At 35.8% G+C, this 13,710-nt stretch overlaps 1 protein-coding gene across 2 annotated transcripts in view; it reads right to left on the reverse strand.

Moving 5' to 3' along the window:
* Positions 1-13,710, reverse strand: part of STAM (signal transducing adaptor molecule) — a 68,298-nt gene that overhangs the window by 17,346 nt on the left and 37,242 nt on the right. For both annotated transcript variants that reach the window (XM_059910003.1, XM_059909993.1), the window contains exons 6-12: positions 11,066-11,156; positions 9,008-9,200; positions 6,989-7,083; positions 3,539-3,627; positions 1,433-1,520; positions 906-960; positions 181-334 (exon numbers count right to left, since the gene is read on the reverse strand). In XM_059910003.1, coding sequence (XP_059765986.1) covers positions 181-334; positions 906-960; positions 1,433-1,520; positions 3,539-3,627; positions 6,989-7,083; positions 9,008-9,200; positions 11,066-11,156 — 765 coding nt within the window. The remainder of the gene's footprint in view (positions 1-180; positions 335-905; positions 961-1,432; positions 1,521-3,538; positions 3,628-6,988; positions 7,084-9,007; positions 9,201-11,065; positions 11,157-13,710) is intronic.

Genomic DNA, 13,710 nt, shown 5'->3' on the forward strand with positions numbered 1-13,710 from the left:
ATTATTATAGCTAGCATACTACACATTGTATTTGTCAAGTGCAAAAATCTTTTTAACTTTATTTTTACTGCAAACATCACTTTTATAAAGTTTCACGTTTTACAAAAACACAGCTATTCCAAATAATCTCAAATATATTTGAGAATTTAAAACGAAATACTTGCATCTTTAAAAGCTTACCTGAGAACCAGAAACACTGGATGACTGAATATAATACTGCTGATTCTGTAATTTTGCATACATGGAATACATTGGATCTTCATTCATTAACTTGGTATACAAGGACAGGGCCTCCATCACTTTAACATTGAGTTCCGAGAGTTCTGAATGTTTTCTGAAATATTATACAATGATGTGACACATAACTGCTATTTAAATGATATAATGTTCTAAATAATAAGATGCATCAAAATAGCAAAGATAGCAAAGAGTGGTATAAGTAGACATTATTAAAAATTTAACCTTGTAACAAAAAAAAAATATCCTATAGTTTAGCTCCAAGGCAACCAAAACTGTTTCAGATTTAGGTGCTGTGCTGGAAGGACTCTAGCTTATTGTACTTGACTTTACCTCAAAATATCCAAGTTTCCCTCGTTAATAACAGATGGGTCATGTGTGGGCCCTGATGATGCCGCTTACAGCAAATATGATTATAATAGTTAATCCTTATTTTTAAAACAGACTAACATAGTGAAAGTCAAATAAATCCTCACTTAAAAGCGGGAGGGGGGGCAGATGGGTCTAATTTTAATTCCCACATCAAGTAGAAAACAAGTGAATGAGAACTGGCATATCTTTAAAATGAAAATAAAATAAAATACAAGGCAGCTCTATTCCAATACGCAGTTTAGAGAGATCTGTGGGGAAGAAGGTACACAATACAGATGGAGCGCATGTTTTTTTACCTGTCAATATCTTCCAGCTTCTCATCAATGAGAGGTCCCATCTGGTGACACATGGCTAAGATGACAAGATTTAAAGAAATATAAGAAAATGCAGCAAAAGAAAGCAACTCTCTGATGGATATTCATGTAGTTTAAGGAATAAAAGATCTAACTTGGAATAATAAAAATTCTATTAATTAATCTTAGCCCACAGAACCCAAGACTGATTTTCCTAGCTATTTATAAAATCAATACTTTAGATTGATTGTATTGATCTCAGAAATTTTTAATACCAATTTTCATTTTACAACATTTTAAACGTTGAATAAAATATTTAATTTGGGTAGAAAAGTATAAGAATTTGAATTCTACCAAAGGTTTAATTAAACTGCATATAAACGTGAGACTGGTCACAGAAGAGTCAGAAATGTTAACATTGTTTATATCATTTTCAATTTGATTTAAATATAAAACCACGGTGTAACAGAACACTAGATATAACCCCGAATTATTCTTTATTTGCAAGGGAAATGGAAAGCAAGGTTTACCTTCAAGATGAAGTAACTCTGGAAGATCTGGTTGATCATCACTGGGATCCGTACTTTGCAACATCTGCAGCAATTGGTCCATTTTATCCTACAGGAATTAAGCAGTTACTATAAAAAGTAACAAACCATTATGCAACAATACCTTCTCACTTCATTAGTTAGATAGTGGCTAATCCTGTAATGCACAGATAGGAAGACTTCAATTTCGCTTCTATGTATTTACTGTCTGTGTATTCTCTTTAATATCATGTGAAGTCAGAGCCCTTTTGAAACGGCTACCAGAAATTCTCTTAGATGAGAAGAAATAGAGCAACATTTAAACTTACAACATGTGAGTTCTTTAATCTCTTAGGTCATGCTAGTGGACTTCTGTGTCACTTTGTTTTGGGGCAGCTGTAGTCTTGCCATGCTGACAGGTGTAACCTCTCTCTCAAGCTGGCAGTACTTGTGACTAACAGCTCCGTTACTACTTCTCTACCAGGGAGAATATAGCAGCTGTTTCAGAAAGGCACAGCTCAGCTCTGGTACAGCTGTTCTTCTAAGTAGCACCAGAAGGATTTACTCTACATTCTCTTTTCACCAATGTTTCACTTTGTCATCAAATAAAGGAGGAAGATTTGTGGCTTCTCTATTCTCCTATGTGAAAGGCTGGAAGGCATCTCAAAGCAATGACTCAGATCTATTTCAGAATCTTTTGCTGTAAGACCAACAGAACTAATGAAGGCATCATTACATAAATACATCTATATATTATATTAGTAGAGATGTATCTATACGTAAGTTTTAAAAAACCAAAATATACATCTCATGTACCAAAGAATATTACCGTAATAATTACAAGCTTTTCTCCATTCATGGTTTTTATATGGTTATGCTACTAAGCACAGTTACTTAGGTGAATAATTTAAAGACTACCAATTCTAAGCAAAGTAGTTATTTATACCAAAACAAAACTCAATACTCTGTACAGAAGGATAACAGTTTGAGAGATGAATTAATCACCAGAGAGTGAAAACGACACACGTATATTAAAACACTCTTCTGAAGTCAAAAGAATTCCATATTTAGAAATAGATATTATTTTTCAACATGAAAGATTCACAATTTTCATTTTAAGTAGTCTAAAAAAGAAGGCACATGTCAGAAAAGTTTGCCTACAGCCAAAAAAAGAAGGGGAGGGGAGTAAAATGAGAGTGAGAGTCAACTAACATATGGATAATTTCTCTTCTCTTTGTTTACAGAATTCTACAACCTATTTGAAATTATCTACTATCAGAGAAATGAGGTTTCTAGATAGACCGCTAGCCTGACCCTAGAAAATGCATGCATTTTCCGATGGAATGCTATAGCCAAACCTAAATTTCCCTAACTCCAGTACATTCTCTGGGGGCTCTCAGCACAGCTTCTACAACCGTTTCGCTAAAACAGTGCTCTTCAAACTTTCTGCTTCTGGTTCCCCTAAAAAAAGGCTAAAAACCTACAAATCCCCTCACATAGTTTAAAGATGACATCTCATTTTTCATCATTAGTTTAAAATGTTACAAAGAATATAATTTCCAGAGCATTTAAAAATAAAAGTCACACACGACCTAGAGGGGTGGGATGGGGAGGGTGGGAGGGAGGCTCAAGAGGGAGGGGATATATGTATACATAGAGCTGATTCACTTTGTTGTACAGCAGAAACTAACACAACATTGTAAAGCAATTATAATCTGATAAAGATGTAAAAAAAAAAAAAAGTCACACATTCTTTTGAATATACCCAAAAAGTCTCATTATAATAGTGTTTGTAATAGCAAAAAACACACAAAGAACTGAAAACAACCTAACCGTCCAACAACAGAATAATGAAGTCATGATAAGTCCATTCTATGGAATATTAAGCAGGAATTAAAATAATGAGGTACAACTATACGTACTGACATGGTAAGAATGGGACTAGGGAGGAACTTTCCAGGAGAATCTTTGCTTCGTCTGTATTGTTTGAAGTTGTACAACAACAAAACACATGCATTAATCAAGTACTGAATTTTTTTAAATGAGAAAAGAAAACCATTGCAACTTCAGTACTGAACATATGATGCTCTCACGCAGGAAACCACTCACCTCATCAATGCAGGCTTGTTCCGGCTCTGGTTCTAGCGTCTCTACCTGAACATCGTCACTAAACTGTACCGTCTTCTTCTCCGTTTTAACTGTAAAACATGTAACATTTGTCGTTTCCTTATAAATTTAACATTTTATTTAAAAGCACTTTAAGTTTAAGGAGAGAACTTGGATTTTTCTTGTATTCCCTTCAATCTGAGAAACTCAGTTTAAGGGATAATTCGGTTGCAGATTTAGGCAACCATGACAGAACATGACATTATGAAATTCTGTGAAGACTTCTTAATTTTTTCTTCTGAAGATTTTATGTTTTCCATAAGAGATACTTCACTAAAAATAAGAACTATATTTCTGGAACAAAGATTAATCACCTATTACATATGAGAGTTTAGTAAACTGCTGAACAGAAAGCAAAGCTTTACAATGGCATAAATGAATTCTGCTATTGAAAATAAATCCTCTTTTCAAATTACCAGTCCTTTCAAAGAAAAATCTCCACTTTTGCACAGGCCACGCTCTTTCAATGTAATGACTTGGGAAGTTAGCTATATATTCCCCGCACGCCACTCAGTCTTTTTTTTTTTAACTAAGTGAATGACATCCAGGCCAGCGGAGAGCTTTACAAGTGGCCTTGGCAGGGATCTGAATTTTCCACTAAATCAGTCTGTATTTTTTAGTTACATCATTCTTGCAATTGAAAAGGTGGTTAAGGGATCTGCAAACCAGAAGCACGTATTTCTCTTGCTCAACAAAGCAATCTTTAAAAAGATTCAATGTAACATTAACCAGCAAATATAAGGTTATGATTAACATAGTAATTAATCTTCTCCAAAGTAATACTGAGAAACACATACAGCTTTAAAGGAATGAACTTCCTTTTTGGATTTTTTCATCCTGATATCAATGTAGTCAATCAGTATTCATAAAAATTAAGAATCAGGGGGATGGGAAAGGGGCAGAATTAAGGAAGGGAAATAATATTAATTAAACTATTAAATATGCTTAATGGAATATTGCATTTCCCCCAATGAATCTCCAATACAGTCCTATGAGATATGCCCATCTTGTAAATGAGGTTAGCAGTGGCTTAGAAAGATTAAAAACGCTTGCGTAGGAGAAAGCTAATAAATGGCAAAGCCTGGATTTGAATGCCAATCATTCTAGCTCTATTAGCCCACACTACTGGAATCTGGCCTGTGATTTTACTCTGAGAACAAGAAGTCATATCACTTATGTATTCTATGCTATAGAATATAAATGGAAAACAGTTTAATTTCCAATATAAGGAATATATTCATCCCACACAAGTCACCATAAAGTAAAATTCTACATACAAGACCAGTTTCAGCTGATTTCACTTTCCCATTGAAGAAAAAGAGCCATATGCTATACATATTTTTGCTTTTTATATCTTGAGCTATTAACAAGCAGAAAGCTGGGACAGCACCGCATTGGCTGCTACCCATAAGAAAACACATGGTAGACTTCACATCCTAGCAGCTGACCACGCACAAGTTTGTAGTGCTTTTTCTCTCAGGGACTAATACTGTTACTTTGTATGTATGTGTATGTTTGTGTGTATATTATGTGTATGTGTGTATAAATAATATTTTACACATACACACAGATGTGTTTATGCATATACATATATAAAATACAGTGTTTGCACGAAATCTTACTGCCTCTCCAAAACGAAAACAAGCTAAGTAGGTCAGGCACTTCTAATTGACACATTCAGTGAAATGGGCTTCTGTTTCCTCATAAAGAACGATGCTACAAGGATCTTGCTAACACTCATTTTCCAAGCTTGAGAACTGTAGCTCCACTGTATAAGCTCTGATGCTCTGGTTTCTCTTTTACATGGTCCAGAGTGAAACACATGAAAATAACTAGAATATTCATTTTAAGGCTACACTGCTATGTAATGGGAAAAAAAAGATGAGATGGCTACTTTATCTACCTGAGATCTTGGATCTCCTCTTGAATGGAAGTCCAAGACAATTCCATCCTTCCCAACAGCTATTTCAAGATTAAAAAAAAAAAAAAAAAAACCCAAACCCAAAAATCAAGCAAAATCCCTCACCACCATCAGCCCAGATTAAAAAGTTAGCACGTTATGCGCTGCCATCTAAACAAGGTTCCACAGGACGTTTTCTGAGTTTACCAAAGAGAACTTTATTAAAGGAATGGGTATCACAATCTGTCTCTATACAAGTGACACAAGACATCCTGACAATAACTAGGAGAGGGCATTACTTTATCAAAGATCTGTAACATCTGGTCTGTTATTAAAGCCTTCTCTTGAAAGAGAAGCATTTTTATGTTTTCAAAGAAAAGTGTATCTTTACTGTTAATACACAGACACTTACGCTTCATTTATTGTATAAACATTTATATAGTCTGTACTCTGGATAAGATTCAGTACCAAGTACTGTTAGAAATAAAAAGACAACTGAGACAAAGATCTTTTCTTAAAATTCCTATAAACTGAAAATGACCAAAGCAGATCGTGATTTATAACTTTCTTTGATCTCTTCTACCTGGCATTATAGAAAGATGAGATATTTTGCCAAGATAACTGTAGCTTACCAACTTACATACAAAAAAAGTCTTAAAATTCTAACCATTTCAGTCGCTACAGAAATCTTTCTAGATTAGAACATATTTCTGTTTCCTTAAAAAGAGGAAGGTTGTGACTTAATCTTGATGCCACAAACTCATCATTATGAAGATTCATTACAGTATTGCCTAGAAATACAGTGAACTGCCTACCAACATTTCAATCAACTACTGGCAGTTAAATGTCCTGCAATGATTACGCCTGCCAGTAATATCACTTTTCCTTCTTCGCCCCACATTCTAGTCTGTTCCTCCTAGTCAGCAAAGGTTTGAAACTCAAAAAATTATTGACATGATTCGTTATGGCTCCTTCTGAATATCTGACATGGTGGCTTAGAAAAGCCATTAAGTTGCTAAGAGGCCACTGCTTCCAAATTTGGGGCTGGACACTAGAGAAATGAGCTAACCTTTGAATAGGAAGAACTCTCTATAAGGTTACACTGCATTTGTCACCCTTTCATCAACTGATGATACCAAAAATACATAATGCATAAATTCTATAACACTTCTTAATCTGCATTTTTACAATGACATATATATACATACATACATACATACATATATACACACACATATATATATATATACACATATATATATATTTTTTTTTTCCGTAAAGAAAAGTCCATAGTCTGTCTTAAGACAATCTTGGTAGACAGATGAGTTCAATTCTTAGATGATTAGATGACTCCTCATAAATAATCTGACTGGGGAGCTGCATTTTTAATAAACACCTTGGAGGCACTAACTTCTGAGAGTCTCTGCTCCAGAAAGCTGAATTTTAGAGAGAATTGTGGATTGTCATCCACTGACAGGCTGGAAAACACTTACTCATTTCTGGTTCAGCAGTGAGATCCGCAGTCACAAAATTAGAGGGGAATAACCCCATGCCTTGATGGGTTTCACCTTTCCACCAGTTGGGGTCACTAAGAGAAACAAGAAAGAATGCTTTAGTATAACAAAGAATTTTTATTTCTATGTATCTTTACCTTTTATAGTGTTTAACCTATATTATTACCAGATCTGAAGCTCACAACAATCCAATGGAGGAAGTGAATGTATCCTTATTACAAATTAGAGATGAGGCCTCAGAGAAGATAAGACGCTATTAAACACACAGTTCTTTCTCATATTCTGGAAGGCTGGCGAACGGTTCGAGGATCTAGTACAAGGCTCTGAACTCTCTCCCTCAAACAGAGGTCCCGACACTTGAAAACTGTCAACTTCCAATGTTTATAGGCTCCCGCGTGAGAATCCTTTATAATAAGATAGACAGTAGGCTCTGAATCCAGACCTCCATTCCTAAATCAGTGCTCTTTCTAGCACACATTAGGAAACTTTCCCCCCCAACAAGAGAACACACATGACAGTAACACCATTTACAGCACAAAATGTTCACAAGGAACACACTCCTGGGTGCTTACCCACACTAACCACTGGATCCCCAGCACCTAGGATAAGGAAAACTAGCAAGTGCTCAATAAATACTTTTTGAATGAATGAATGATCAAGGTTTTGTGCAACTTCCAGCTAACCAGCTCAAACTTTACTTCATTTTCTTCCACTCAAGAAAACATATTAGCATGTAAGTGTGATACTATAAGAATAATCTTAAATGTATTTGAACTGATCTTTAAAAACCACATCAGGGACTTCCCTGGTGGCGCAGTGGATAAGACTCGGTGCTCCCAATGCAGGGGGCCCAGGTTCAATCCCTGGTCAGGGAACTAGATTCCACACGCATGCCGCAACCAAGAGTTCACACACCACAACTAAGGAGCCCATGTGCCGCAACTAAGAAGGCCTGGAGCCACAACTAAGGACCCCACCTGCCACAACTAAGGAGCCCGTGTGCTGCAACTAAGGAGTCAGTGAGCCACACTGAGGAGCCCGCCTGCTGCAACTAAGACCCAGTGCAACCAAATAAATAAATACATAAATATTAAAACGAAACAAATAAAAAAACCTAGTGCATTTATCCGACCTCAAAAATAAAGATTTAGGCTTCCCTGGTGGCACAGCGGTTAAGAATCCGCCTGCCAAGGCAGGGGAGACAGGTTCAAGCCCTGGTCCGGGAAGATCCCACATGCCGCGGAGCAACTAAGCCCATGCGCCACAAGTACTGAGCCCGTGCACTAGAGCCCATGAGACACAGCTACTGAGCCCGCGTGCCACAATTACTGAAGCCTGCACACCTAGAGCCCGTGCTCCGCAACAAAAGAAGCCACCACAATGAGAAGCCCACGCACCGCAACAAAGAGTAGTCCCTGCTCACCGCAACTAGAGAAAGCCCACATGCAGCAACGAAGACCCAACACAGCCAAAAATTAAAATAAATAAAAATATATTAAAAAAAAAAAAAACTGCCAGGTCAGCTCTCCCTTTAAAATAAATAAATAAATAAATAAAGATTTTTTTTTAAAAAACCACTTGCAAATTTTAACACTTCATTATGAGTAATAATCATCAGTAACAACTAATTTTCAAGTAAACATAAAGCTGTAGTAAAAAAACAGATGCACTGTATCACCTCCCCTATGATATAATGTATATAACACCATGTAAAATGAATTTGTTCCACACAAGATGGAACCAAAAATGAATAGAGTAAACTAGGCCTCCAAGACATATAAAACCCATTTAAATGATAGATGAGGAAAAATTAAGTTACAATATACGAATCCAGACAGTATGACACAAGCAAAGCAACAACTGACTGTCCTACAGAGAAACTACCTGCGTCAATATTTGATTTTATTACGTTTGATAAGGCATTCAGCAAGAATAATATGAAACATAGAATATGTTATATACTTTCAAATGAATGTTCAATTTAATAGTAACCATCACCTGTCATCAAGAACTGTAATAATTTCTCCAGCTTTAAAAGTAAGTTCGTTATCTTCAGCAGCTTCAAAGTCGTATATAGCACGAACTTTTCGGCCTTCGTGTTGGTGGTTAGTTAAGAGATTAGATGTGCTTGGATACAAACTGGAAAGGGTGGTTGACTGCTGCCTTTGTTCCTTCAGCGACAACTCAATGGCTGGAAAATAATGGGTTTAAAAAGACCCAAAATGTTAATATACCCAGCAATCCTAAGCAGTACAAAAAGGTATCTGAAGGTAAAAAGTATTCTTCTTCTAATAATGTAGAGGGAAACCAGGACATATCCTGATATAATATATTGAACAAAAATAATGTCATCAATTTTATTCATTCATTCACACTGAGAGCTTAAAAAATAAATAAATTAAAAAAAAAAAAACTGAACAGCATGATGACTATTTTTACTGAACAGGTACAATTTTAAATATTCTGGGTAATAAAAAGATATAAACTCAAATCAATTTTGTTTAATTTAGCTGCAGATATTTTATATTTTCTTTCATCTTTTCAATGTATTTCTATAGCTTAAGTTTACCAAATAATAATCAAAATCACTTCAGAAGTCCAAAGTCCTAAGCTTGAGTCCTTCACTGGGGGCTTACTAAATAGGAGTCTCAAAGGTAGTATCTGAGAACCTACATTTTATTGTTCCAAAGGTCGTTCTTAGGTAATCAGTCTAAGAACTGGAATTTGGAAATAACTACAGTAAAGTCTCACCTAACAAATTCCCCCAAATAGATTTCAAATGTGTCTGCTCTATCTCTTCCCTTAATACAGGCCATCACCACGTGTCACACAGGCTCTGTAACATAATCTTAATGAACTGACTACCCTGCTTTCAGTGCAACATATAACCCCGTCTTCCCTTCCATCTCTGTTCTAGATGAATAAAAGACCAGATGGGAAAATAAAACTTTAAAATTATCATAGAAAAATATCTTTCAGGATCCTGGGGGAGAGGAAAATATCTTAAGACATTAAAAAAAAAACCCAAAATCATAAAAGAAAAGCAAAAATTTTGACTACATGAAAATTTAAAACTTGTTTAATAAAACATGCCATTATCAAAGTTAAATTGTAAGCCAAAACCCAAGAGTAGATATCTATAACAGATGTAACAGGCAAAAGATTAATATCCAAAATAAAGATGTTCTATACATCATTATTAGAAAAAAAATAGCAAGAGAGACAATGAGAACAGCTAATAAACGTACAAAAAAGGACTGAACCTCACTAGTAATAAAGAAAATAAAAATTAAAAACAATTAGGTATCATTTCAAACCCATCAGATTCACAAAAATTAAACTCTGACAATACCAAATGTCATGAGACTAAAAAGAATAAGTGAATAATAAGAGCTTTCATACACTGCTGATGGAAAAGGAAATACTACAACTATTTAGCAAAGTTAAAGATGTACCTACTCCATAAGCCAGCAATACCATGAAACAAAATCTCTCTCTCTCACACACACACACACACACACACACACACAAGAGAAGGTGGACAAGGATACTCAGTGCAGCTTACTTGTTAAAGTAAAAAAAAACCAGAAAACCCAGCTGTCCGTCAGTAGGAGGATAAATTACAGCAGGTATTTATTAGTTCACTGGAATATTACACAGCAGTTAAAACAGATGAACCTGATATACATGTCTCATTATGAACAGATCTCAAACATATTGTTGCATGAAAAAAACAAGTTGTAGATGATACCTAGAGTACACTATTTATGAAAAAGAATTTGTTGGACACAAAAAAGTATTTGGTATTGTTTATGGACACATAGATAGTGTAGTAAAAACATTATAGAAACATAGACTGAACGGACATACATGATAGCAGTTGCCTCGGAAGAGGAGAGGAAAAAAGTGACACTGAAGAGAGGAACAAAGGAGAACAAGTAGATTTCAACTTCAGCTGTGAACTCCTATTTCTTTTATTTTTAAATATCTTGGGGGAAAATAAACATCAAGTAAGAGACCTATCTTCTTTCCATGATCAGGGACTTAAAAATGTACCTTTCGCTAAATCTTCTTCTTCTTTTTTGTTAGCCACAGTACCAGGATCCTTGGCTACCAGAGCTGGGCTTGCTTTTGCTTGTTCTGCAGCCTAACACAAAAAAAGGGAAAATGATATTTGAAAGTTGTTCTCAAATTTTCCTACCCCCAACTAATCTAAGAACTCACAAGACCCTTCCCATCAATCCACCGCAGACTTCTGAGCAAGAAAGAAATCCGGACCTGAGCAGCCTCCTCTTTGAAAGGAGCCAGAGAACAGGTAGAGCTCGAGAGAACAGACTGAGAGCATTTGTTTTCTTAGGGTTAACAGCCTAGCCACACTCTCCCAGGTCTGTGTGCAGAGGCTAAACTAGAAGCAGACACTATGCAAACCAGAGAAGAGAGACTAGAGGAGATTTCAACAAAAAGGAGTTGAGAGTGGGAAGGAGATGACTACTTTAAAAGCAAGCAGTTTTTAAATTTTTTAAATATCTATTCAAGAGTTTTACTGTTTCCTTCCAGATCAAAAGTCAGGATGTTATCTTTAGGAATCCAGATTGATATACAGTAATACAAATGCTCATAAAATTATACTATTTTCTAAACCAAAATACTAGCAGCTAATTTTGACAATATATTACTGTCCCTCTTAAACATATTTTGTATATAAGGTAGTGTACAATAAATACATACATTGATTCACACTTACAGAATTACAAGCTTCTAAAGTCTTAATGGCTGCTGAGTTTTTGTGTGGCCATCAAGGCCAATCAGACTCCAGCCTCATTTTTCAACCATTCTATCAGTTACCAGAAACTGCTGGTGCACACACACACACACACACACACGCTGTGACACACATTTGCTTCTACTCATGACGTCCTCCCCTCTGGCTCACTGTACTCCATCCACATTGTTTCCTAGTGAGATTCAACCCACCAGTCAGTGAACAGCTAAAAATCACTTTCTCAGTGAAACGTTCCCAAACCCTCTCATTAAGCCTTCCCTCCTCTGTGCCCCTCTGGTAACACTTTTAAACAAGGTACCATGATTCGGGTAGTGAAGGACAGTTAAGGACGCAAGCTGGGGAGTCGGGCTAATGGGGTTCAAACCCCAGATGCACCACCTTGTAACGCACGAACCCTGAGCGCCTAAAAGCCTCCTTGTGCCTCAAGTTCCTCATCTACGAAATGAGGACAACAATGGCCCACACACCACAGGCTGTCGTGAGGATTAAATTAGCACACGTAGCTTCCAAAATCAGATGCAATGAGGGCCATTCAGGGTTTAAATCACAGAGTATATAACGTTGTCTCCTGGGCTTTAAAATGTATGCAGAGGTGATATATGCCACACATGTGATAACTACAGCATAAAGGATGCTGAAGTAGGGAGTAAATAAACTCTCTAGAGTTGCAAGGTTTCTACATTTTACGTGAAATAATTCGCTATTAACTCAAAATAGACTGTGACAAGTTACAAATGTATACTGTAATTCCCAAAGCCATCAATTAAGAAAAATGAAATTCTAAAAAATATTCAAATTACCAAATGCATAGCACTTAGATCATTGCCCAGTACATAGTAACAGGCAATAAATCTCAGCGCCTATTATAATTCTCTGCTTACATGTCTGTCTCCATAACCAGGCTGCATGTTCCTTGAGGGTATATGGGGCTAAATATTACAAGCGATCATAAATGATTGTTGAGTAAATGAAAGGCAAAATATTCAACATTATAGTAAATACCGTTCTATAGTCTTCACTTAATATATTTATAATGTCAAACAAATACACAAGGCATTTATTTTTAGCAAAGCTGATTAGAAGAGAGCTTTTATATTCACTGAATAGAACTTCAAGCACTCTAAATCTGACCCACCTCTAGTTGTAACCTTCCTTAAATAAAAATGTTTTAATCATCATACACCTCTGAAAATTGAACGTTACGCTTCATCAGAGGCAACCTTTATCATTATATATGAATTTTTTTTTTCACAATCTGTGAACTTCACAAAATAGACATATTGATCTTCTGTGGTCTGAGAAGGGCTCTCTATTGGTCAAGAAGGAAGTGCAGAAACAAGCTATATTAAGCCCTACATTCCTGAACCGCTCTCTTTTCAAAGTGCCTTTCTATCATCAGGTTCCAAGTGTAGCAACACTACTTGTCTGATTAACCAGTCAAACACAGTAGCAGTGCCAGCATCACTTCGACCTCCAAAGTCAGTGCTAAGAGAACCACAGCAGCAAGAGTTAGGTGACTCAAGTATCACTTTTCTTAATATTTTTATATTATTTTCTTCTGTACTTGGATGAAAAAATATACTTTAATATACTTTAAATATACTTTAAAAAATTCTCGTTTCCAGAAACTTTTTTTTAAAATATGCTAACAAAGGTCTAGTCTGATTAAAACGTAGTAACGGCTTAAGCAACTAAGTAACTGTAAGATTTGGAGGGACTTCTGCAGTTGATCCCAGATGATAGATTTTTTTTTTAAATTAAACATGCAGCTCTTTACAAACATGGTTTTCAATGAAAACTTCTTCAGAAACTACTATTAAAAAAACCACCATTCTACCTCATCATAGGTTACTTTATACACATTTTACATATTTCTTGTGGTTGAAAGACAGCAACTATAACAAAATGAGCTTTCACA

Source organism: Balaenoptera ricei, chromosome 2 (genome assembly GCF_028023285.1).
Source record: "Balaenoptera ricei isolate mBalRic1 chromosome 2, mBalRic1.hap2, whole genome shotgun sequence".
NCBI classification, from domain to species: domain Eukaryota; kingdom Metazoa; phylum Chordata; class Mammalia; order Artiodactyla; family Balaenopteridae; genus Balaenoptera; species Balaenoptera ricei.